At 44.3% G+C, this 27259-nt stretch overlaps 1 protein-coding gene across 5 annotated transcripts in view; it reads left to right on the top strand.

Annotated features, from left to right (window-relative positions):
• The window catches only part of LOC141144316 (integrin beta-1-A-like), a 119132-nt gene that overhangs the window by 49427 nt on the left and 42446 nt on the right, over positions 1 to 27259 (top strand). For 3 of the 5 annotated variants that reach the window (XM_073629873.1, XM_073629872.1, XM_073629874.1), the window contains exons 6-10: positions 7148 to 7344; positions 10545 to 10700; positions 13230 to 13325; positions 22030 to 22119; positions 23756 to 23896. In XM_073629873.1, coding sequence (XP_073485974.1) covers positions 7148 to 7344; positions 10545 to 10700; positions 13230 to 13325; positions 22030 to 22119; positions 23756 to 23896 — 680 coding nt within the window. The remainder of the gene's footprint in view (positions 1 to 7147; positions 7345 to 10544; positions 10701 to 13229; positions 13326 to 22029; positions 22120 to 23755; positions 23897 to 27259) is intronic. The other 2 variants (XM_073629875.1, XM_073629876.1) reach the window with 2 other exon arrangements.

Genomic DNA, 27259 nt, shown 5'->3' with positions numbered 1-27259 from the left:
TCTCATGAGGCATTGTAAAACTCTGACATTCACAGACATGAATAGGCATGATGCGAATTGTAGTTCCTGAACAACTGAAGGGCCATAGTTTGGAGACCCCTGGTTTAGATCAAAGCATATTCATCTGTTAAAATGGCCCAGTCAAAGTCCAGACCTAAATTCAATCGAGAATCTGTGGCAAGACTTGAACACTGCTGTTCACAGTTGCTCTCTATCTAATAGAGTTTGAGCTGCAGTATTTTGCAAAGAAGAATGGGCAAAAAATTCACTCTCTAGATGTGCAAAGCTGGTAGAGACATCCCCGTAAAGACTTGCAGCTGTAATTGCAGTGAAAGGTGGTTCTACAAAGCATTGACTCAGGAGGGCTGAATACAAATGCACACCACACTTTTCACATATTTATTTGTAAAAAATGTTGGAAACCATTTATCATTTTCCTTCCAATTCACAATTATGTTCCACTTTGTGTTGGTTTATCACATAAAATCCCAATAAAATACCCTTACGTTTTTGGCTGTAACATGACAAAATGTGGAAAAGTTCAAGGGGCATGAATACTTTTTTAAGGCACTGTATTAGCAAAAGTATGTAGGCATATGACATACCCCCTTAAAGGATAATTATACAAAACAATTATTAGTTAAACATATATGTGCTTTTTTTTTACCACTACTGTTTGTTTATACTGGCTTTTGAAATCTACAAATGCAGCCATTTAGAATTTGGATGAAAGGTTTAGCACTGGGGAACACTTTTTGAAATATAAATAGTGCATTTTATATACAACTATATACAGTAGATCAAACGAAAATGAGGGACAAATGAGGTGGAATGAGGAACAGAGGGACTTTGTTCCAAATCATGGACAGTCCCTTGAAATCAGGGACAGTTGGGAGCTATGCTTTTACTGCGGGAAAAGGCCCAAGCATGAGCAGGTCTTTAGGTATATTTTGACACAATCAATATACAGTACACTTGTGTTGCTGTACAAAGAAAATAAACTGTAGTGTTCACAATTTTCAACCATTATGCGTTGTATGTAAGAGGAAAAGAGTTGATAATTTTCAAACCGTTATGCTTTGTATGTAAGAGGAAAAAAGTTTATAATTTTCTTAAATAACTTGGTTTGTTTGATGTTCCAGGAAGGAAGAGTGACCCCTAGAAGTTGCACATCTATGGTGTCCTACTGCAATGAATGGAGTTGCAAACTCAGCCTGGACTCCAACCAGGCCACGCCACTGACGCGTTTCACTCTGCCCCACAGAGCTTAGTCATGGGGATCCCAGTGACTAGGCTCCGGAGGGGGTGGATTAAAATGTGTTGGGGGCGTGGCCTGGTCGGAGTCCAGGCTGAAGTTGCCACTCCATTCATTGCAGTAGGACACCATAGATGTACGACTTCTAGGGGTCACCCTTCCTTCCTTGAACCTGTGCAGGAGCCTGGATGGGCTCCATCCCCTGTCAGCACTCCAGCAGCAGCTGCAGATGTACTGTCCACATACCCCCTCCCTATCGAGCCTGAGCGGCCCACATACTTTTCCTTGGTTTGTTTGATGTACAGACTTACACTGCTGAGTTTTTTTCATCAGCCAGAAGGCTGATTGAAAGAAACTGAATAAATCTCCCTATATATTATGATGCCGGGTGACAAGAAATTAGAATACGGTACCACATCCCATTTATGTTAATGAAAAAAGAGAGAGGGGAGCAGGCGGGACTTTTAAGGTACCAAAGGAAGCAAACAGATTGAAAAAAATATAGATTTATTTATTTAAACAATTCTTAAAATCACAGTAAACATTTATAAAAATCACATATTATTTCTTAGAACATGTGCAACCACTTCTTACTCTACATGTTTCGCTCACAAGAGCTTCTTCAGGAGTTTTTTTGAGAAGTGTTGCATCAAGTATTATATACTATAAAAGAAACAACAATTGTAAATAGATATGATATCTGAGCTCTCCCCATGATAGACTGCTGACGTGGGGCTGGGATGGAAGGGAGGCCTTCAACACCTCACTGGTGTACATCTATAGACTGCCATGCAACCCTGTGGTTATCTACCCTTAGTGGTGGACTTCCACACATTGTTTCCTCCATGATGCCCCAGTGTTTGGAATTGGTTGGCTCTCCTGCTCATTACGGGCCACCCGACCCCCACGCCATCGCAAGTCTCTTCGTGGCTAGCATATATATTACCCTTCGTTCCAACCATTATGAGGGCTCTAAACTATCCCCCTTGTCCGCCGCGGGGGAGAGTTGTTTGGGCGCCCCGGTGCCGCACACGATCACCCAATTATAGGATTGGTCCTCCTGGGGAAGCGATAATATCGCGAAACTAGTCGAGAACCAGACCAGTCAATACTTTGTAATTTTCAGATATTCTTTGGTGATCTTTGAATTTCTGTTTTTGCATTTTAATTTGTATACCTTGTATTTCCTTTTTGTAATAAACTTCTTTTATATAATTTGTGTCTATCATCGTTTACCTGTACCGGTATAGTCCAGCCATTTTAGGGTGTGAACATTATGGGGCCAACATCAGCCACTGTCCCCTATGTCCCACTCTCTTCTCTTTATAGGAATTGTGTTAACAGAATATTCATACATTTAAATAGAGTACATTTTGTACAGAAGGTATTAAACTGAAAGGGTGCCTACCGGATACTTGAATTCATAAAACATTGATTTAGGATACATAAATTGGAGCCAGGGTTTAAAAGGGATCGAAAAACCTTTGTAGTCAATGAGAGAGGATACATTAAAACTTGCTCATATCATTTAAATATTTGGAGAAATATTCAATAGTTCTAAAAGGTATGTACTAATAAATAGGGCAAAAAACATTTACCTCAGTTAGAAATAAAGGGTGTATATTATTTGTAGAACTAATACAATCGTTCAGTCCCAAACAGCGGGGAAGAAGGAAAGTTTAATAAACCCAAACAGACCACGAATGGGCTAAAGGGTGGAAAAGGCCACCAGTCGTTTTTGGACCTTCGCAGCACCCAAAGGGGACACCGGAGGTACACCTGATAGTAGGGTTTTTGCCGAGAGCCTCAATGGCCTTATAAAAGTATAGAAACAGTAAATTCCTTTAGTATGTATATAGTATCTCCGTACAAAAAAGAACACATTCCAAAGCTTTCCACCTGGTGTGGGTAATTAGCCTCAGGGTTGATTGGTAGCCAAAGGGGCCAGACCATCTCCGACACCCCCCCGAGGCTGAACACTGATCACCCCCCTTCCCCCTGCACTTGGCAGGTTATCAAACACAATTGGCAATAAACCCCCCATATATCAGAGTGGCTAAGCAGAAGAGCAAGTTAAAAAAGATTACTTACTGGGTACTAAGAAGTATTTTAATAAAGATTAGCTGAAGGGGAAAGAGGGAGAGAGAAGGCGAAGCGGTCTCTCTCTTACCGATGGTATTTCCCTGTCAGTGATCGGGTGCACGAGTGGCACCATTTATAGCGCTCTCCATCCTGCCGGCGTCTGACGTAGCCGGCTGGGCTTGGATGCAAATAGCGTTGCCACTGCGCATGTCTGAAAACCAAGCGGCGGAAGTGACGACAGGCGCATGACGCGTCCGGTCAACCTCCGCCATCTTTGAAGATCCATATCCGCCCGACTCACGTCGGACAGGAAAAACCTGTCCACTGGTGAGTGAGGCATACAGGATCTCAAGAAATACAACATCAAGGCTGACAAGCAGCCCATAGTCAGGAGTTGGAGCCGGGAGAGCGGACAGGCTACACAAAGGTGCCTTAGGGCCCGAGTATTGACTACAATGATTGGATGAACATTGTAGCTACAAGTGCCCCGGGCGTCCATAGGACTACTGGTTTTTCCCTAAACCTGTAGGCTTCAATTAAAAAATATATTAAAAAAAAGGAATGTTAATTGGAATCACTTATTTCCTTCCAATAGTATCTAGACAGGAGGCATCCATTATCAGTTTCACATATACATTTCGGTCACAGAGGAATAACTGAACTTCACAGTGTGTCTCCATCGAAAAATAAAGAAAAATAAAATAACAAATAAAGAAATATATATAAAGACATGAAAAGACAAAAAAACAAAAATTAATGATTATGATAATACAGACTATGGTATTTACATGAATCACAAAAGCAGCATTTGGGCTATTTAAATGGCATATTTTTCCATATTAGGCTATACAGAGTCAAATCCAAAAACAGAAAGACAAGGGAAAGGGGAAGGAAAGGGGAAAAGGGAAGAGAAGGGAAAGAAAAGGAGGAAATGAATACAAAACAAGGAAAAAAAAAACAAAGAACAGGGACCGTAGATAAAGGAATCATAATTTAGGATAAGTTAGCATACACTATAAGAAAGGCTTGAAGCTGAATGCGTCATTCAGCCCAGGCGGCTTGAGAGCCGACAGATTGTGGATCCAATGAGCTTCTCGCTGGAGCAACAATCTTTCATTATCGCCACCTATTTCATTTTTTTGGTACATATTCCAATGCGAAAAATCGCATTTTGGATAAATGAAATGCGTGAAAAAGACCCATATGACGGCTAACCAACCTGACATGATCTCGAATACGGTGAAAAAATGGTCTCTTCGTCTTCCCCACGAAGTAGGCCCCACAGTCGCAGGACATGATGTAGACCACCCCAACTGATTGACAGTTGACAAAAAAGGGTGGTCTATAAACATGTCCATTGGGCAACTGAAAATCACAAGCTCCCCAGATGTACCTGCAAAAATTGCATTTACCGCAGGAAAAGGTTCCTATGCGTGCATGTGGATTTTTTTGTTTTTGATGATGGTGACTATGGACTAAATTGTCCTTTAGAGACCTAGATCTCCTAAATGTTATCTCAGGGTAAATTTTCATATACTTTGATATAGTTGAGTCAGCAAGTAGAAGATACCAATACTTCTGCATGATATTTCAAATCTGTTTGTGTTGCCACCGAGTAGAGGGTGATTAATCTTACCCCACTCTCAGCTTTAATTGCTTTGATTCCATGAATAAGCTGTTCGCTACCTTGGGTCCTAGCTCGATTATAAGCCTTCTTGAGGCACTTGTTACTATAGCCTCTTTACAGAAGGCTAGATTGTAATGCCTTGGCTTCTTGTTCAAAATCAGCTTCCCTACTGGAATTTCGCTTCAGCCGAAAGTATTGGCTATAGGGGATGCCTGTAATCAAAGATACAGGATGAGAAATGTCTGCTCGTAAAATTGAATTTCCTGCTGAGGATTTATGAAATAAGGTAGATCCCACGCTGCCATCAGAGTCAATGAACAATCGGACATCCAAAAAACGTAACTCTTGTTCGTCAAAATTAATAGTAAATTTTAAGTTGAAATTGTTGTGTTGTAAGGACTCAAAGAAGGTAAGTAACTCATCCCTGGTGCCTGTCCAGATCAGAAAAATGTCGTTAATAAAACAGTGCCAGATCAGCACCCTATCAAAACATTGTTGCATGTCCTCCCTATAAAAAAGGTCCCACCTCCCCCCAGGTACAGGCTGGCATACGATGGGGCACACTTAGTCCCCATTGCTACCCCCTGCACCTGGAGGTAGTGGGAGCCACCAAAGAGAAAGACATTATTTGACAATATGAATCTCAACAAGTCAAGAATAAATTGGTTGTAGGGTTTAGTTGTTTGGTCTCGTTCACAGATGAAGCCCTCCACAACTCAAACCCCCAAATCATGAGGGCCTCCACATCAATAGCCACAAGGAGGGCTCCCTGCGGAACATGAATTCCATCGAGAGCCCCCAAGAGATCCACAGTGTCTCTAATGTAAGAGGCCAAGGATCCCATGTGGGGACGAAGGTAGTCGTCCACCATCTGGCTGGCTGTTTCAGTCAGGCATCCATTCCCCAAGACAATAGGTGGACCTGGGTCTGATTTTTATGGAGTTTTTGGTGATTGTATATTTAGGAATTCCCAAGTTTTTTTTAGTGATAAGATTATTATTATAGGCCGAACGTATTCATTTCCTGTATTGAGTCTCAATATTTTTGACGAATCCCTCGGATACCTTTTTGTACCATTCCCTGTTTTTCAAAAGGTCCATGACCATGTTCTCATATTTGGCACAATCCATGACTACCAAATTACCCCCTTATCCGAAGGTTTTAAAATTATATTGGGGTTTTCTTGCAGGGAGCAAATTGCTTCCTGTTGAGCAGAGGATAAGTTGGAGTCGGAGATTCCTCTCCATTTTGTTTGATTTATTTTGTTGGTCATCTGATGTGTGAAAGCTCAGATGTTAGGGTTCGCTTGGAGGGATGGGAACTTTTGGGATTTGTGTTTGTATCCCCTTGGGAAAAAAGGAATCGATGGGGCGTCGGCAGGGGGGACACACCTTGACTGAGGTACAGGCTCCTCCATTGGGGTTAGCCCTGTCTCATCGGTGTGGCCCTCCTCCCAAAGCCCCATCATTGACTACAAAGGTTTTTCGATCCCTTTTAAACCCTGGCTCCAATTTATGTATCCTAAATCAATGTTTTATGAATTCAAGTATCCGGTAAGCACCCTTTCAGTTTAATACCTTCTGTACAAAATGTACTCTATTTAAATGTATGAATATTCTGTTAACAAAATTCCTATAAACAAGATATAACACACAAATTATGTTTCACTGATATGTGATGTAATTTTATTCATAGCAATTTTAAGCATATCCATTTACAATTGTTGTTTCTTTTATAGTATATAATACTTGATGCAACACTTCTCAAAAAAACTCCTGAAGAAGCTCTTGTGAGCGAAACATGTAGAGTAAGAAGTTGTTGTACATGTTCTAAGAAATAATATATGAATAAATCCCCCATCCACACATTCGTGGTGAATAGTGAAGTTCTCCCCGCTGCACTATTGTTCTCTGATAGTGGGACTCCCCCACTGTCAGAATACACAAATCAGCTCTGCAGCTGAGTTTCTGCAAGCGCTGATTGAATAAAAATATACCAACAGTCCTGTTTAAGTAGATCATTAGATTGACTCCTCTCAAATGAGAATGGCCATGGATGGATCGAAATTTGTCCGGTCCCTGATGTACTGGACGAAGTTTGATCCACCTATGACCAGTGTAAGTTGTCCTTTGTATTTTGGAAATGTACTCAATTTTTTCTTTATACTATCTGTTTTGGTTCAGGTTTTGGGACTTTTGTAGGTAAACTTATCCGCCCGTGCTCCAATGATCAGAAATGTGTAATTTACAAGAATGTACTCAGCCTTACAAGTCATGGAAACATCTTCTTCAATGAATTAGTAGGCAAGCAGCAGATCTCTAAAAATCTGGATTCCACAAAAGGTGGATTTGATGCAATTATGCAAGTCGCTGTGTGTGGTGTAAGTACTGAAGAGACTGTATAGCGTACATTGGAACCATCAATTTCTGCACCTACATGTGTTTTATAAAGATGACCTGTCACTACACCACAAATAATGCTTTAGGTCAATGTTTTGAATGATAAACTCACTTTATGCCAACCCTGCCTTATGGAGGTGACATCAGACTGCTCTTATTTGCTCCTATTTGGTCTGATTAATATACCCTTGAAAGCATTTTGTCTGATAAATGCAAAATACATGTTCATCCTGACAGAAATGAAAGTGTGTTATGAAGTTGATGTTCCTCTCTGCATGTGTCATCTCAAGCAGTGTTATCAGCCCTGTCCAATTCCCTAGAGAGCTGCAAAACCTGCTACCCCACCCCATCTTAAGAAGGTGACAGCTTTCATATCATGATCCCTTTGCTTGTGCCATATGTCATGATTTATACAATGTTGTGCACTTACATCAAGACCATACTACAGTGAAGGAAAAAAGTATTTGATCCCCTGCTGATCTTGAGAGACAGAATAACAACAAAAATATCAAGAAAAATGCATTTCAAAACAGTTATAAACTGATTTGCATTTAATGAGTGAAATACTGTAAATATTTGACCCCCTATCAATTAGCAAGATTTCTGGCTCCCAGGTGTCTTCTATACAGGTAACGAGCTGAGATTAGGAGCACTCCCTTAAAGGGAGTGCTCCTATTCTCAGCTTGTTACCTGTATAAAAGACACCTGTCCACAGAAGCAATCAATCAGATTCCAATCTCTCCACCATGGCCAAGACCAAAGACTTGTTCCAGGATGTCAGAGACAAGATTGTAGACCTACACATGGCTGGAATGGGCTACAAGACAGCGCCATGAAGCTTGGTGAGGGGGGGACAACAGTTGGTGCGATTATTCGCAAATGGAAGAAACACAAAATAACCGTCAATCTCCCTTGGTCTGGGGCTCCATGCAAGATCTCACCTTGTGGAGTTTCATTGATCAGGAGAAGGGTGAGGAATCAGCTCAGAACTACACGGGAGAATCTTGTCAATGATCTCCAGGCAGCTAGGACTATAGTCACCACGAAAACAATTGGTAACACAATACGGCGTGAAGGTCTGCAGCGCCCATAAGGTCCCCCTGCTCAAGAAAGCGCATGTACAGGCCCATCTTAAGTTTGCTAATGAACATCTAAATGATTCAGAGGAGAACTTGGTGAAAGTGTTGTGGTCAGATGAGATCAAAATAAAGCTCTTTGGCATCAACTCAACTCGCCGTGTTTGAAGGAGGAGGAATGCTGCCTATGACCCCAAGAACACTATTCCCACCGTCAAACACGGAGGTGGAAACTTTATTCTTTGGGGGTGTTTTTGGGGGTGTTTTTCTGCTAAGGGGACAGGACAACTTCACCGCATCAAAGGGACGATGACCGGGGCCATGTACCTTCAAATCTTGGATGAGAACCTCCTTCCTGCCAGGGCATTGAAAATGGGTTGTGGATGGGTATTCTAACATGATATCGAACCAAAACACACGGCCAAGGCAACAAAGGCGCGGCTCAAGAAGAAGCGCATTAAGGTCCTGGAGTGGCCTAGCCAGTCTCCGGACCTTAATCCCATAGAAAATATGGGGAGGGAGCTGAAGGTTCGAGTTACCAAACGTCAGCCTCGAAACCTTAATGACTCGGAGAGGATCTGCAAAGAGGAGTATGTGTGCAAACCCGGTGGCCAACTACAAGAAACTTCTGACCTCTGTGATTGCCAACAAGGGTTTTACGATGGGGTCAAATACTTATGTAGCGCTGGTAGATTTACAATCTACCGCTGATTAGGTAAATTTAGCAAATTGTGTATTAGGAAGGTTAAAGTTCGCCTCTGTTCCAGCTTGGCTGACGTTGTGTGTGCTTCCGTGCTGACCGGTGGGTGTCGCTGTTACCACTGGTCAGTGTTGGAAAGGCAACGTGTCAAAGCGTATGGATGCTCCTCTGTCTCAGAGACAAGCTCGGTGGAGGTGGTCCTCCAAGTTGCATTCTGGGAAGGGGGTATTTATGGGACAGACGCCATGTTCTAGGGTTCGTTTTCAGCCACCTGCTGGCCCTCCTGGCCGACAGGTATGCATTAAGGAGCTACCTCGTGGTCCTCCGATCGGGAGGCCCATGATGCTGCGGTGCAGGGGTGGGTCCAGAGGCTTGTCTGGGACCTACCACCGCGGCCGAGGAATGGTTCTGAGCTGTCGGTCCTGTGTGACGAAGCTGGACAGCCGAGGAGATCCCAGGGGAGGACCCGTCTTGGAGAGATCACGCAGCGTGCTGGTCTATAGAGGGGCCTGGTGACTCGGTTGCAGGACGTATCCAGGAGAAGCAATTATACAGCATAGTGTCGCCGGTTCGGCTTAAAGGTTCAGGCACTGTGACTGACTGTTCACTTCAGAAGATCTGATACATCCTGTGGCAGAGGATCGTGCAGATTTACCCCCCCAAATAAGTCTGTGGCAGAGACTTTAGATTCGTGCTGCGTACTCGCTGCTAGACCGGTGAGAGAGGTCTATCCAGACGAGCAAAGAGTGTGTCCCATGAGGGGAACGCATTCCACATAGTTATCTGAATTCTACCGGGACATTTGTTGCCAAGATCTTCAGTTTCTCCTGAAGGTTTCATTTTCCGTCTCTTTCCTGCTACTTCCTAAAGTTTGACTGTTTAATAAAGCATTGAAAAGGTACTCCAGTGTTGGTGCGTGTGTCTCCAGCAGTAAACTCAACGGAACCCCTAGACCGGTGCCGGTGAAACAAAGGGAAGCAAAGTGAAGGTAACAGACCCGCTTAAACCAGCAGCTCCACCGAGAGTTAGTGCTACACTTATTTCACTCATTAAAATGCAAATCACTTTATAACTTTTTTAAAATTAGTTTTTCTGGATATTTTTGTTGTTATTCTGTCTCTCACTGTTAAAATAAACCTACCATTAAAATTATAGACTGATCATTTCTTTGTCAGTGGGCAAATGTACAAAATAAGCAGGGGATCAAATACTTTTTTCCCTCACTGTATATAAAAGAATGGGAATGGTGGTAATCCTGCTGTCATTCTGCCTAGCCTTCTTGTCCTGTCATGGTGGCTTTGGACACATAGAAGATTATGACACAGTTTCATGTTTCCATAAGTATTTAAGCATTGCATTTTCTGCAATGAAAACATGTCCTTTATGTTGTAGTGTTTTATTTTAGAAACACATTGGATGGAGGAATGTTACACGCTTGTTGGTGATTTCTACGGATAATGGCTTCCATTTTGCTGGTGATGGCAAATTAGGAGGAATCGTTCTGCCAAATGATGGAAAATGTCACATGCAAGACAATATGTACACAATGAGCCATTATTATGTGAGTCTGCAGATATCTTTGTGCTTTTTGATCTTTTTTTTTCCCTCTTATGCCCGTACACACGATCGGACATTGATCGGACATTCCGACAACAAAATCCATGGATTTTTTCTGACGGATGTTGGCTCAAACTTGTTTTGCGTACACACGGTCGCACAAAGTTGTCAGAATTTCCGCTCTCCAAGAACGCGGTGACGTACACCACGTACGACGAGACTAGAAAAGGCCATTTCAGAACCAAGCGCGGCACCCGTTGGGCTCCTTTTGCTAATCTCGTGTTAGTAAAAGTTTGGTGAGAGACGATTCACACTTTTTCAGACTCGTGGTTTTCAGATCGTTTTCTGCTGTTTAGTTTGTGCTTGTGGGTTTGTATCTGCTCTTCAGTGCGTGCAAGCAAGCTTCGCGTGACTTTGTCATTGTGTTCTTGTTCATTCGTTACTGTTTTTCAGGTCACTCTTCACAGGCCTTGCTGTTCTTCAGTGCATTCTGTTACTTCGTTCTGAGCAGCCGACCGTTTTCTAGCCATGTTGCGTATACGTACTCCTCGTAGAGTTCATGCTGTGCAGGGGCTTGGTGTTGGGGTCCTGACCTTGACACAAGTCCAGTCCATGAACAGGGTGGGGAGGAGTTCATGGACCAAGAATTGGTTGCTTCAGCGTGACCAGTTCTGTCATATGCCTTTGCTCCGTGAGATCCGTGAGAATAATCCTGATGATTTCAGGAACTTTCTCCGGATGACGGACCCCGTATTTCACCGTTTGTTGGCTTTGCTGACCCCTTATATTAGCAGGCAGGATACCTGCATGAGACAAGCCATCACTCCGGAGCAGAGGTTAGTCGCCACCCTGCGGTACTTGGCGACGGGGAGAAGTCTGCAGGACTTGAAGTTCTCGACAGGCATCTCCCCCCAGGCTCTGGGGATCATTATCCCAGAGACCTGTTCTGCCATCATCCAGGTCCTGCAGAAGGAGTATATTAAGGTAAGATTTTTATCCTTTAACATCACATTTTATTGTATTTAATGTTTGATAATATATTGTATTTCTTTCCTCATTCCCTAATGCCCATGATTGTAATATACTGTGAATGTCCCCTTTGTCCTCATTGCATGCTGGATTTTTATGTAATTATTTTTGTTGTCCTTCATACATATTTGCCTTCACTTACCTCCCCAGCATGGGCTTCTGCCCCTATATTCACCTCATGTAGTCACTTAACAATGTATTTTATCAGCTCCACAGTAGTGCTTTATCCCAAACACCCCTAAAATGTTTTGAAATGTGATTGGTGCTTAAAATTAATGCAGAGTTCCAGAGGCTTTTTTGGGGGGGCCCCAAATCATTTGGAACCCTCCCTCCCCCCAACTGCTAAGTCAGCTGATAACAATTCTCTATCTATCCTCAATCATCTATCTGCTGACTTTGCCAAACCCATACACACTATACCCATCTCTTTAGTGGTTAGATTTATGGATGAATTCCCCAAAGCATGTAGTGCAAGGGCCTGTCTTTATACTTTCAAATGGTACTGTTTAAAGTTCTTGTATACTAACCTAACTATTTCAAACATTTCAGCGTGACGAAAGTGCTGTATCCATTCCGAACGCTAATTTTACCAGACCGAGCTGTTCCGTCTCGGAATTTCTTCTGATCATGCGTGGCACTTTGTGCGTCGGAACTGGCCACACACGGTTGGAATTGACGCGATCGGAATTTGTTGTCGGAAAATTTTATAGCCTGCTTTCAAACTTTGTGTATCGGAAAATCCGATGGAAAAAGTCCGGTGGAGCCCATACACGGTCGGAATGTCCGACAACACGCTCGAATCGCACATTTTCCATCGGAAAATCCGACCGTGTGTATGGGGCATTAGACTGTGTTGATAAGTTGGATACTTCATTTGTAAGAGTTTAATTATAAAGCTTAGGAAAATTGGGTATATTTCTATTGCTTTGTATCCAAAGATATAATTAATTTTAATTGAGCTGATGCTTTTGATTTATTAAAGGCATATAAACACTAATCCCTTAGCACAGCTCAAGATACAGAAGCTATTGGCACTTTACCCCCCAAAAAAACTTCAATGTCAATGCAAAAATGAAGCTAATACCTGCTGAGTGCAACTTTTCCATGTTTTCCTTATTAATATTATTATACAGGATTTATATAGTGCCAACAGTTTGCAAGGCGCTTTATCAACCTTCCAGATTACTGTCCAGCAGGTCAGCTAGGTGTAATGCTGGCCATAAACTTGTTATGAGAGTCAAATATGTTGGCATATTCTTACTGCCTATAATACTATTGGCATGCGTGGCTGATGTTTAGGCTTTTGGTGGAAGAAAAAGGGAGTATAGTTAGATACTTCTAGAACAGATCTTAGTGGATAGTTGAAAAAAAATCTAGAATGTCTGAATTCTAGATCCCCTAAGAACAGCTTGCACCATTTCCTGTTTAACATAGGCATAGTGATATATTCCTAAACCAACCAAAATATATACTGTATATATTTACTGAGTACTTACATTCACAGGACTACCCATCAATTGCACACTTGGTCCAGAAGCTCAGTGAAAACAACATACAAACAATCTTTGTTGTTACTGAGGAATTTCAGACTCTTTACAAGGTATGTGAAGTGTTTTTTTTTGGGCTTTGTGTTTGAGCATCCCAGATAATTACCCCACTAGAATAGTTTTATTTTTATAAATAGTGTAGGGATCTACTGCCCTCTACTGTTAGCTGCTAATATCACAGTGTTATGTATAATTATCTTTTAGCACTTCCTGTCTCTGGGGGAAAGCTTAACCTCTTAGCGCCCGCGGCTCCCGGTGCTTTAAGAGGATTATGATGCCGGGAGGTGGGGCACGGCTTAAGATCACATAACAGCTGTGATTGGCTGTCACAGCGGTCACAAGGTCCAAAAGCTCCTGATTGCAATGAGCGATCTGGAGCTTTCAGTTAGGGGATGGTAACTGTGCTGGGAGCATGCAAGGCTGGTGCCAAGGGGTTAAAAACCCCACAAGGAGGATGTGGAGAGAGAGAAAGGGTTGACACCACATATCCACATACAGTAGCTGCGTATTTTATCCAAACCAGAAACAGAGACTACAGTATTAGGTGATTGTTCCTGTGTTCTGGATGTTTAACTATAACTGCCCATAACTTCTTGATCTGAATCCTAGTGACAGACAAGCCTCTGTCCTATTGTTATTATCTCACATGCACATTGCCAGATAGCAAGGTCTGTGCTACTGTATGTATGTACTAGTCACCTTCCAGTATACTGTATTAGTAGATGAACCGGTTTATTGCAATAGAGTTTATATGTAGCTCCTGTTATTTTAGTTAACCCTGTCTCTTCTGGTCTGGGATTCTATAGCTATATTTGGCTTCAGGCTCAATAACCACCATAGGCTAGAGCCAGATTAGGCATCCACCCCTTACTTCTGGTAGTTAGAGTTCTGGTTACATGTCAAATTAGAAACTACTAGTGAGAGATTAAAGTGCATAGTAGATAGGCTGACTCTGAGCTTCAGTGCCACACCACAGTTTCTGCTGATGAGAAGCTGCATTCCAGGCTGGTTGGACAACAGCTGGAGAATCTCCCCATCACCGTTGGTCTTGTCTTCAGGTCTCTGAAACCTAGAAGCAGGGCTTTTTTTTTCTATCCGCCTCTGGTAGCCCTGTCCTCCTCAGCCTGTCACTAAACACAGAAGCCAATAGAGGAAGTTTTCTGTGCTAATCACTTTCTCCACTGGCTTCTGTGTGTTAGGTCCAGTACCCAGGGCAGGTGCCCCACATCTGTTGATGGGTGGCCTGGGTCCCGACATTGCAACCACTGGCATTTTTTTAATTGTGTGGATTCCAGAGGCAGCTTCTGTCCCCATCTGCTGCCTGTCAGATCTGTGTAGCATGGAGCCGAGTGAAGCAATCCAAAACTCCTTCTTTTAAATAAATAAAATACCGCGCCTAACTGGTATGTAAAAACAGCTGCCAACACTAACAAACGACTGAAGCCATATAAACAATATAAGAAAAAAGTGTAGCGCTAAAGTGACTAAATGAATAAAGGGTTTTTGGAAACAAGGGGAGGTAAAGCTCAAATTTACAAATGGCCTATAACCTCGGCTTGGTCTAAAACCAGATACATGTATACATAAGTGATGTGATAATAACTCTAAAGTATTAACAGAGTACAATACTCTATAAAAAAGTGCAAATGTGCAAAAGAAATGTGCAAATGTGCATAAAAATATATGGAGTAGGAGAATAAACAAAAAAATCAAAAGTCTATATTTTGCTGGAAATGAAATGTAACGAAACTGTCCAACATATTAATGAGGAAGTGTTAATCCCATATAGGTAATGAAGATTCAAATCATACAGTCCATATGTTGCCTGATGTAGTTGACATAAGAGGGCCCAAGGCAAAATATCCTTCTAATAAAGCTACTCCGACTCAGAGGGGATCAAGGCAGGTATCCTTACAACATAAAGACTCAAGGGAATGTAAGGTAGAATACTCTTACCGACTTCGGTGGACTCACAAGCCGTGGGCGGTGAGTCATACGAGCTTGCACTGTCCCGTGATAGGTGACAGTAGGGAAGTGGATGGTACACCTGGAGACGTCCTCCTTGGATGGAAAGCCTGGAGCTTGTCCTGTAGGTCGGAGGGTGTCAAGAAGCCAAAAGCCTGGCAAAAAGGCGACCCACCCTGGAGGGCAAGGGAGCTTTATCGAAAGGCACTGGATACAGCTATTACTAGCCTTGGAGGAGGGGGAGTTGTATTTATATAAATATACGACCATGCAGGCTCAAAGTGTTTTGGTTAGTCCCCAAAAGGTGGAATTATCTCTGATTAGCACACACCCTGCTGCTGCCTTCCCCTTTCAGAAGATGCCTTCCCCTTTCAGAAGATGCCTTCCACGTGTGTGCTAATCAGAGATAATTCCACCTTTTGGGGACTAACCAAAACACTTTGAGCCTGCATGGTCGTATATTTATATAAATACAACTCCCCCTCCTCCAAGGCTAGTAATAGCTGTATCCAGTGCCTTTCGATAAAGCTCCCTTGCCCTCCAGGGTGGGTCGCCTTTTTGCCAGGCTTTTGGCTTCTTGACACCCTCCGACCTACAGGACAAGCTCCAGGCTTTCCATCCAAGGAGGACGTCTCCAGGTGTACCATCCACTTCCCTACTGTCACCTATCACGGGACAGTGCAAGCTCGTATGACTCACCGCCCACGGCTTGTGAGTCCACCGAAGTCGGTAAGAGTATTCTACCTTACATTCCCTTGAGTCTTTATGTTGTAAGGATACCTGCCTTGATCCCCTCTGAGTCGGAGTAGCTTTATTAGAAGGATATTTTGCCTTGGGCCCTCTTATGTCAACTACATCAGGCAACATATGGACTGTATGATTTGAATCTTCATTACCTATATGGGATTAACACTTCCTCATTAATATGTTGGACAGTTTCGTTACATTTCATTTCCAGCAAAATATAGACTTTTGATTTTTTTGTTTATTCTCCTACTCCATATATTTTTATGCACATTTGCACATTTCTTTCGCACATTTGCACTTTTTTATAGAGTATTGTACTCTGTTAATACTTTAGAGTTATTATCACATCACTTATGTATACATGTATCTGGTTTTAGACCAAGCCGAGGTTATAGGCCATTTGTAAATTTGAGCTTTACCTCCCCTTGTTTCCAAAAACCCTTTATTCATTTAGTCACTTTAGCGCTACACTTTTTTCTTATATTGTTTACAAAACTCCTTCTTGACTCTGTGCTACAGTTCTAAAAGGCAGAGCTGCACAGATGAGAATGCAGTAATCTGAGAAAAAAACCCGCTCATGCCTAATAGATCGGTGCCAGCTGCACTGCTTTAATGCATCAAGGTGACAAAGTGAGAGCTGTGGAGGCAGTTGTGCAGAGAGACAGCTGTGGAGAGGTGGTGGGGGTGTTGTGCAGAGGTGACAGCTGGGGGGGATTACATTGTGCAAAGTGAGAGCTGTGGATGTTGGTACAAAGTTAAGAGAGCTGTGGGGGAAGATGTGGGGTTGCAGAGGTTGAGAGCTGTGGATTGGGGTGTGCAGAAATTAAATGTGGAGGGGGACAGAAACAAACTGTGGATGGGAGGGGCAGAGGTGAGCTGTGGGCTGGGGGTGTAAGCTGTGAATGGGGGGATGTGTAGAGGTGACATGTTGACAGGGAATAAAAAGGTGAGTTGTAGATGGGGGCCATGCTAAGGTGAACTGTGGCTGGAGGGGGAGAAGATGATCTGCAGATAGGGGAGGGGGGAGAATGTGAGCTGTGAATGAGGAGGGAGAAGGTGAGTTGTGAACTTGGGGAGCCAGTCTGTATGATGAAGCCTGAATTTAGTGCAATTGGAACAAGATTAGAAATTTCTTGGATAAATTCTGGTGTCTCTTTGGCAGATTTTGGATGGAAATAACAAAGGTTTGGACCACAGTAACAAGCCTTATGTGAAAAAGTCAAATTATAGTACACTCAGGCCAAAATTAACAACTTTTTTTAAAGATAAAGTCTGGTGTCCCTTTCGTAGACTTTGGATAGAAGTAACAGGTGCAGAAAAATTCGGCTTTGAGTGTTGGTGGTGCCTTCACACCATAACCCTATAGAGGTACTCTTGATGAAAACAAGAATTGGCCTTGCTGTAAAAAGTTGAAATTTGATGCCATTGTCACACAATTGTGGAAAAATTGGTCTTTAGGTGTTGGTGGTGCCTTCACCCCGTAACCTTTTAGAGGTACTCTTGATAAAAGCAAGAATTGACCTTTCTGTAAAAAATTTAAATTTGATGCACCTGTCAAACAGGTGCAGAAAAATTGGCCCTTGGATGTTAATTGTTCCCACGAAACCTATACCAAAAAATTATTTCAAGATAAAATCAACACCCGCAACACTAGACAGTCTTGCAGAGATTAGAGATCCCAAAAAATGAATCAGTCCTGGATTAGCTGCTACTAATCCAGGACTGATTCATTCTGACAAATATCAGCCGGTCAATAGGGTCTGTGGACAGACACGCTCTTTTAGCTGTCACAAAACCTCCGGCAGCACTAAATGCCCATTTGGAAAGCACGCAGGATGCAGGGCAGCCCAGCAGCTCAATAACATACTGGGCAAGTTCTGGCCAGTGGTCTATTCTCATGACCCAGAAACCCAGTGGATCGTCTACTGGAAAGCTCTCCATGTCTGTTTTCGCCCCTAGATAATCTTCCAGCAAATGATGCAGACGCTGCTGCTGGGATCTTAAAGCTGACAACTCTGGGCACCGAGGACAATTTTTTTTTTAAATGCATCACTGAGGCAGCCCCCTTATCCACCGCTTCTCCTTTGACCAACAGAAGCCTCAAAACTAGCTTTTCCATGAGACTGTAACCTACCAGAGTCCGGAAAGGCACTACATAGACTCCTCTTTAAGGTGTCCTCAAGATATTTCATTCTGTACTCCCTCTGCGAGGGCAGGGTGAGTCCCGAGACTTTGCCCTTGTAACAGTGGTCAAGGAGGGTTCCCAACCAATAATGATCCTTCTCCTTGATGCCACTAATTCTCAGGTCCTTTCGCAGGCTTTGAAGAATAAGGGAGCCCATGCAACGCAAGTTTGTGGAGGCATGAGAAGCAGAGTCCTTGGGGTCATTGAGGATTACAGTATCTGGAACTGCATCCTCCCAGGCATGTACTACTCCCTACTCAGGACTTACATGCGAGAATGAAATTGTACGAGTTCCGCTGAACTCGCACGATTTCATTCCTGCTGTCAGTGTGATTCTGGGCTTAAGGTTTGATGTATGTCTTCCTCTGCTTCAATGCCTCCAAAACTGCCAGAATCCTCCTCCTCTCTCTCCCTCTTGTGTGTTTTGTGGCGCGGCAAGAATGGTGTCTGCATAAAGTAGGCCTTGAGAGGAAAGAAGTCCTCTTCCTCCCGCTGCTCTGCCTCGAGTGCCCTGTCCATAATGCCATGCAGAGTATGCTCCAGCAGGAATGCAAGAGGGATCGTGTCACTGATGCATGCATTGTCACAGCTCACCATCCTTGTCACCTCCTCAAATGGTGACAGTACAGCGCATGCATCCTTTATCAGCAGCCGTTGACGTGGGGAAAAAAAGCCAAGCTGCCCTAAGCTTGTTCTTGTACCATACTCAAACAAGTACTCATTGATGGCTCTCTGCTGCATGTGCAGCCGCTGCAGCATTGCTAAAGTTGAGTTCCAAGTCATGGGCATGTCACAAATCAGACGGTTTACGGGGAGGTGGAATTCCTGTTCAATTTCAGACAACCGAACATTTACTGTGTATGACCACCTGAAATGGCTACAGACTCTAGCGGCCTGCTTTAGAAGATCTTGCAACCCTGGGTACCTGCTTAAGAAACGCTGCACCACCAAATTGAGGACATGTGCCAGGCAATGTACATGTGTAACCTTTCCCTGTTAAAGGGCAAACAGAAGGTCAGTGCCATTATTGCACACCACCATTCCTGGCTCAAGCTGCTGTGGTGTGAACCACCTCTGGACCTGCCCCTGCAGAGCTGAAAGAATCTCTGCTTCGGTGTGACTCCTGTCCCCTAGACAGACCAGTTAAAGCATTGCATTGCATCTTTTAGCCTGGCTTATTGAATAGCCCCTTGAATGTATAGGGGTACTGGTGGTACATAGGACAATTCAGCAGGGGAGGGCATGGAGGAGGGGGAGAGGATGGAGCAGACAGATCTCCCATCATCACCACCAGCTGTATGAAGACGTGGAGGCAAAACAAGATCCAGCACTGAGCCCTGTCCTGCATCCTTCCTAGTTGCAAGCAGAGTTACCCAGTGTGCTGTGAATGAAATATATTGTCCCTTACCATGTTTGTTGGATCACGTGTCAGCAGTAATGTGTACCTTGTTGCTGACTGCCTTGCCCAACAATGCCAAAGCATTGCCTTCCACGTGATGGTACAGAGCTGGAATGGACTTACGTCCAAAATAAATGTGGCTGGAAACCTGCCATTGTGGTATAGCACATTCTGCAAATTCACAGAATGCATCAGACTCCACCAGACGGAAAGGCAGGAGTTGTAAAGCAAGCAATTTGGACAAGCTGGAATTTAGACACTGGGCATGTGGGTGGCAGGGAGTGTTTTTTTTGTTATGCAGCAGCTGGGGCAGAGAAATTTGCTTGCTATACTCTACAGCTGGTGGTGTGCTGCTGGCAGCCGTGTTGCAAGGACCCGTGACACCATTTGCTATACTATCATCCCAGTCAGTGGTGGCTGCTAAGAGGTCATGAGATAAAGTGGGGGTAGACATAAAAGGTGAGGAGCGAGGAGGAGAAGAATTGTGTCCCGTGTGTGTGGCTTGTGTGTGGCTTTCAGGTGCTCTTGCCAACAGGCTGAGTGGTGGGAAGTTAAATGCCTTGTCAAGCATGTAGTACCCAAATGGCTGGTTTTTGCCACGCTTGATCTGCTTGGGGCAGAAATTGCAAATGCAACAGTGCGATCGACTACACATGTGCCCAGACATTTGAGCTGTGGGAAGTGGATAACAATCAGATAACATCTGATGGACTAGGGTGGCTGCTCTCTAAATCTTTCATGATGACTGCCTCTGGAGGACATCCTACCTTGTTGGGGTTGTTTCTCCCCCTCACTTTCCTCCTCTGCTCTGGCACCCAAGTCGCGTCATTGACCTCATCTGTGCATCATCAATAAGCAAGTGGCTGACGCTGTGTTCAAATAATTCAGCTGACTCCTCCATGCATGATGCTGGGACTATGGCAGGAGTAGCTGTGGACAAGGAGGCAGAATAAGCAGCTCTGGCAGCTGCAGTGGACTGTGCACTAGTGTCAGCTTGGGAGGAGGATGGGGATAGTTTAGTAAGCCAGTCCACCACTTCCTCTGTATGCTGTGAATGAATAGCACTGGCAACTTCACTAAACAGAGACAAATGTGCCCTGCCTGAGGATGGACCACGTGCTGGCCCCTTCATAGTGGCATGGGAATGTCTGCCCCTCCTTGTTAGCCTTCCAGACATGGTGGAGGGGGCTTATTACACAAATTTAGTAGAAACTGGAAAATGTGTGATTGGATGCACTTTATTGAATGAAAAGTAGAGTTTGTTGCACTTTAAATTGAGGACTCCCGCTGACAGAAATTTGAAAACCATAAGGAAAAAATAATAACAATTAGAAAGGGGGAACACCAGTGTCACAGGCAGAAAAACTGCGGCTGACAATTTAAAAAAAAAAGGGGACAGGCAGGCGACAAAAAAAGAGAAAAAGAAAACATGCAGCAACCAAAAAGGAAAAAAAAGAAAAAGGGTCTACAGCACTGTAAACAGAACTAGATGTTATGTAATAGTGTGTTAAACACTGCACTACACTAACACACTATACTGAAACTATACTGACACAGTATACTCACACTATACTGACACACTATACTCACACTACACTTTACTGACACACTTTACTGACACACTATACTGACACACTATACGCACACAACACTACCACTCTACCTTTTACACTTACAATAACACACTAACTTGCTAGTAGCAAACTGAGCCCTGCTCTATCTATCTCCAACAACACACTGCAAAAGGTTCTTGTGGAAGGGAACCTTTTATAGTGTGGGGTGGGACTATGAGCACTGAGCCATGATTGGGCAAAGTCATCATGACTTTGCCCAATCATGGCTCTGACAGTGCTCTGTGCAATAATTGGGCAAAGCCCTGCCCCTGACCAGCGGTCATGTGCATTGCTTCGGCCAATCAGGGCCCTAGAATGCACTGTGCGGCGCTCGGCGGAAGAACATCCCGCCGAGCCTCCTGCAAATTCGGGTGTTCGCCGAACAGGTGATGTTCATGCCAAACCTTTGGTTTGCCCAACTCCAACCTGGAGGTATTTCTATTAATAACTATATATACCCAGGTATATGTGCAAAATTCCACCAGGATTATTATCGGGCCCTTTGCTGATAATACCTGTTTGTACAGTGGAGATATGTATGTATGATTACTAATCTTTTTATACAAAGCTTGTATTATTTCCATACTGGTGTGTGCTATATATATATATATATATCTATATATATATATATATATATATATAGTTAATGTTATATGCTGGTTGCAGTAGTTCTCCTGCTCCCAATTACTCCTATTAGATTATTAATTAATTTCCCAGGAAGGGAATCTTCTGGTTTTCTTATTTACCTACAGGTTTAGCGCAATATTCTGTTTGGGGAGGTCCATTTTCCATACCCCCCCCATAAAAGGTGGCTACAATGGTAATTAAGTGTTCCTTCTCATTTCTAGGAGCTGACAAACATGATCCCTAAATCAGCTGTCACAACTCTGTCTTCAAACTCTAGTAATGTAATTCAGCTGATCATTGATACCTATAACGTAAGTACGCACTTCTGACTCTGGTTGATAATCGTCTTGCCTTTTGTCTGCTTCCTGTTTTCAAATCTTTGTGGTACTTCCATATCTCCCAATCGTCCCTGTGTAAGTCCCGAAGTGGAGCCCTGTGTCAGAACAAGTTCCGGCACTTGGCTCCATAGACTTCCCCGACAGGGGCATGCTGGCGTGGGCAGTGGTGTCATTATGGGGGGTGGAATTTGCATAATACCTTACTGCATGCTAGAGAAGAAGCCTGGAAGAATTTCCCGTAGCTCCCCCCGCAGCCGATCCGCCGCACTCAAGAGGCTGGTTAGTGTCCTGGCTCATCGCTACAGATGCCAACCCTGGGTGGGAGCAGCCACAAACAGGATCCGATGAGCAGCCACAGTCCTTACCACGACCACCACCAGAGGATCGACCAGGAGCTGTCCTCTCCATGGTTCAGGTCTGCTATGGTCTCCAGCATAGCTTCCATCCTGGATGGGACTGGGGACTACAATTTCAAGCTGTCCATCCCCTTGCACCATGCCAAGAGCATACTCTGTGACTCCACACCTACACCACCCTAATGCCACTCCAGTCACTGCCCCCTATCTCCATCATGTCAGACAAGTTCCACCATCCCCACCACCACCACCAGTGGCTCACTGACAATGTCATTGGTAGGAGTAGATAGAAAGCAATCAAAACTGGACAAGGGCACTCAGTACATAGTGCACCCCTCAACTCTGCACTCAGTACATAGAGCACCCCTCAACCCTGCACTCTTTATGGAGCGCACTCTTCAACCTTGTACTCTGTACACAGCACACCCCTTAATCCTGCACTCTGTACGTAGCACACCGCTCAATTGTGCACTCTGTACACAGTGCACTCCCTAACCCTGCACTCTGTACACAGCACACCCATCAGCCCTGCACTCTGCACACAGCGCACCCCTCAGCCCTGCACTCTGTATGTAGGGCAGCCACTCTGCATGTAGGGCACTTCTGAACTCTACACTCTGTATGTAGTGCACACTTCAACCCTCCATTCTGTAGTGCACTCCTCAACCCTGCACTCTGTAGCGCACACCTCAACCATCCATTCTGTACACAGTGTGCTCCTCAACCCTGCACTCTGTATGTAGCGTGCTCCTCACCCCTGCACTCTATATCTAGTATGCTCCTCTAACCCTGCACTTTGTATGTCGAGCACTCCTTTACCTTGCACTCTGTACACAGCGCACCCCCATCTCTACACTGTACGTCGCATTCTCTTCAATCCTGCACTCTGTATGTAGTGCACTCCTAAATTTTACACACTATATGTAGCTCACTCCTCAACCCTGTACTCTGTATGTAGCACACTCTTCAACCATGCACTCTGTATGTAGTGTACCCCTCAGCTCTGCACTCTGTATGTAGTGTACCCTTGAACCCTGCACTCTGCATTTTTAAAGGGAAAAGGAAGCTTTGTTTTGTTTAACCTCTTAAGCCCCTCCCACTGGTAAGACTTTGGTCACACCCACATTTTGCACACTATGTGCATTGCAGGTATCCCCCCACACTAAGTGTCCCTCATTCTGAAGTTAAAAAGTTAGGATGTATGTACTTCTTATGTAAAAATTATTATTTCTTTTTTTTTATTTTAAATCTAGTCACTGTCTTCAGAGCTTGTTCTAGAAAACAGCAAATTGCCAAAAGGTGTAACAATCAATTATAAGTCATTTTGTAAGAATGGAGAGATTGGAACAGGAGAGAATGGAAGGAAATGCTCCAATATCTCTATTGGAGATGAGGTAAGAATTTTCAGGTTAATAACTTATGTTGCATGTACTTCATTTTCCTAAAGCGGATCTAAAGTTCTGCTATAACTGTAGCACCCTCTAGTTGGGTAGGTGCTAGAGTGAGGATTTTTCTGTATAGTAGGAAAATTTAAGCAGGCCAACCTGGTGGCTAGGCCTGTTTGTTTTCATTCTGGGCTGGGAGTGGCTCAGGGTAGCAGCTGGTGACTCACAGGTAGCATCACTGTCAACTCCCTCTCCCTTCTAGAAAGTGCTGGAAGTAGAGGTGGAGCTACCTGAGGTATCTTAGGGGCCTTGACTTGATTGGCAGGGGGCAGGCCTCCTTAAATACCTGGGGTCAGCCGAGAAGTTGTTGGGTGGAAGAGCTGGAGTGAGAGAGTCTGGAGGCTGTCGGGGCTCATGGGGAGCCCCTCAGTCTGGGGGGAGGTGACCCTGGGCCTGAGCTCAGGTGTATCCAGGAGGAAGTGAAGAGATCCTGGAAACAGAGGCACATGAGAGAGCAAGGAGAGGATAGTGGGAGAGAACACTTCTAAGAGCCTCCAGGGAGGACAACTGGTCGCAGCCAGGAGGGCTGGTGAGTGAGCACAGTCGGGAGGACTGGGGAGGCACGCCTGAGAGAACTGGGAGATTGCAGTTTGAGATGGGTGCAGAAGAGAGGACTGTGGGAAGGGCAGTGGAAAGTGGTCTTTGCAGCCAGGCTGGCTGGCAGGGCCTAAATACAGCTATCTGGGAGTGGTAGCTGAGCAGAGGACAGTTTGCACCTGAACTATTCTATACCACAGGTGCCAGAGGTCTCTGTCTTCAAAAGGCAGTTCACTGAGGCCTGGCTGAATGAGTGTCAGGCCTTACCATGCGGTGCTAACTAGTCTGGAGAAGTGACAGTCTGCATTAAGGGAAGTGCTGGTGGAGTAATGCCCCGTACACACGGTCGGATTTTCCGATGGAAAATGTCCGATCGGAGCATGTTGTCGGAAATTCCGACCGTGTGTGCTCTCCATCGGACATTTTCCATCGGATTTTCCGACACACAAAGTTGGAGAGCAGGAGATAAAATTTTCCGACAACAAAATCCGTTGTTGGAAATTCCGATCGTGTGTACACAAATCCGACGGACAAAGTGCCACGCATGCTCAGAATAAATAAAGAGATGAAAGCTATTGGCCACTGCCCCGTTTATAGTCCCGACGTACATGTTTTACGTCACCGCGTTTAGAACGATCGGATTTTCCGACAACTTTGTGTGACCGTGTGTATGCAAGACAAGTTTGAGCCAACATCCATCGGAAAAAATCCTAGGATTTTGTTGTCGGAATGTCCGAACAAAGTCCGACCGTGTGTACGCCCTATAACAGTCTGCAGCTAGTGAAGTGCTGGAGGAGTGAAGGAGAAAAGGTTTTAGCAAGTTTTGTGCTGGAGGGAAGACTGGAGTGTATATAGAAGTCCCAAGCAAGTTTGCACTGAATATTCCAGGGCATCCCATAATTCCCCATTTCCCATCCAAGTTTAATCCCCTCAATAAAAAAAACAAAGCTATCGACTGTTCTATGTCTCTGAGTGACTGAGAGATGGATGTCTGGCTGGGCAGGGTGACAGGTGAACCACTACATTCAGCAACCTGTACAGGGGCATGGCTACATAACTCACTGTGGGTGGGCAGGCAGGCTTTTTATTGCCGAAGAGACATGCAATGTCTCTTCGGCAATAAACTACACCTACCTGCCTGCTCACAGCGATCTCTGGAATGTATGCTGAGCTGCGCATGCACAGCTCAGTTTTCAGCGGCCTGCCCAATCCTGTGTGCCAGGAGAACTAGCTTCTGCGCATATACAGGAGTGACGTCACCTCAACTGGCACACAGGATTCTCTGCCTTTACTTCTGCTTTAAATCTAAACTCCAGTCAAACTGCTAAATATAGAGATAAACAGTACATACTGTACGTGGGAGCTGTTTTGCCTGCTGAAAGATTTGTATTTCTGTTCATCTAGTCCTGAGATTTACACAGCATAGCCACGTTTGGCAGGGCAAGGAGTCCTGATTTTCCTCTGACTGGGAAAAAAGATAAGTCTTAAAATTAGCCGTGCTGCAGTGCTCATGTCCCAGCATGGATCATGCTGATAGGAGGAGAGAGCAGAGAGAAGAGCTCATCAACCTGCTGCTTCTCTATTCACTGCCCAGTCACAGGCTGGGGAGGGCAAGAGTTGTAAGATTTACCAAACTGCAGAAAAAAATCTGGTTTCCTGCACTGACAGACAGGGCTGTGTAGTGTAGCACAGTGATTCTCAAACTCAGTCCTCAAGTACCCCCAACAGGCCATGTTTGTAGGTTTTCCTTTATCTTGCACAGGTGCTTTAAATCAGAGTCAATGGCTTGGTATTTTGGACAGCTATTATATCTAAGAGAAATTTCCAAAATATGGCCTGTTGGGGGTACTTGAGGACTGAGGTTGAGAACCACTGGTGTAGCAGAGCTGTGCAAATCTCAGGGCTGGATGGACAGAATTACAAATTGTTTGTCAGGTAGAATGGCTCCCTTTATACATTTCATTACCAAAAGTTTTGGGACACCTGCTTTTACATGCACATGAACTTTAATGGCATCCCAGTCTTAGTCCGTAGGGTTCAATATTGAGTTGGCCCACCCTTTGCAGCTATAACAGCTTCAACATTTCTGAGAAGGCCGTCCACAAGGTTTAGGAGTGTGTCTATGGGAATGTTTGACCATTCTTCCAGAAGCGCATTTGTGAGGTCAGGCACTGATGTTGGACGAGAAGGCCTGGCTCGCAATCTCTGCTCGAATTCATCCCAAAGGTGTTCTAATAGGTTGAGGTCAGGACTCTGTGCAGGCCAGTCAAGTTCCTCCACCCCAAACTCGCTCATCCATGTCTTTATGGTCCTTGCTTTGTGCGGAGGGGGATTATGGTGAGGGGTTGTATTTCATGGATTGGGCTTGGCCCTTTAGTTCCAGTGAAGGGAACACAAATGCCGCGTACACACGATCGGACTTTCTGACAACAAAATCGTGGATTTTTTTCCGAAGGATGTTGGCTCAAACTTGTCTTGCATACACATGGTCACACAAATGTTGTTGGAAATTCCGAACGTCAAGAACGCGGTGACGTACAAGATGTCCGACGAGCCGAGAAAAATGAAGTTCGATAGCCAGTGCGGCTCTTCTGCTTGATTCCGAGCATGCGTGGACTTTTGTGCATCGGAATTGTGTACACACGCTCAGAATTTCCAAAAACAAGTCTTGTTGTCAGAAAATTTGAAAACCTGCTCTCAAACATTTGTGTGCGGAAATTCCAACAGCAAATGTCCGATGGAGCATACACACGGTAGGACTTTCCAACAAAAAGC

Source organism: Aquarana catesbeiana, linkage group LG05 (assembly GCF_042186555.1).
Source record: "Aquarana catesbeiana isolate 2022-GZ linkage group LG05, ASM4218655v1, whole genome shotgun sequence".
NCBI classification, from domain to species: domain Eukaryota; kingdom Metazoa; phylum Chordata; class Amphibia; order Anura; family Ranidae; genus Aquarana; species Aquarana catesbeiana.
The sequence above is the reverse complement of the archived record's forward strand: the minus strand, read 5'-3'. Positions and strand labels throughout refer to the sequence as shown.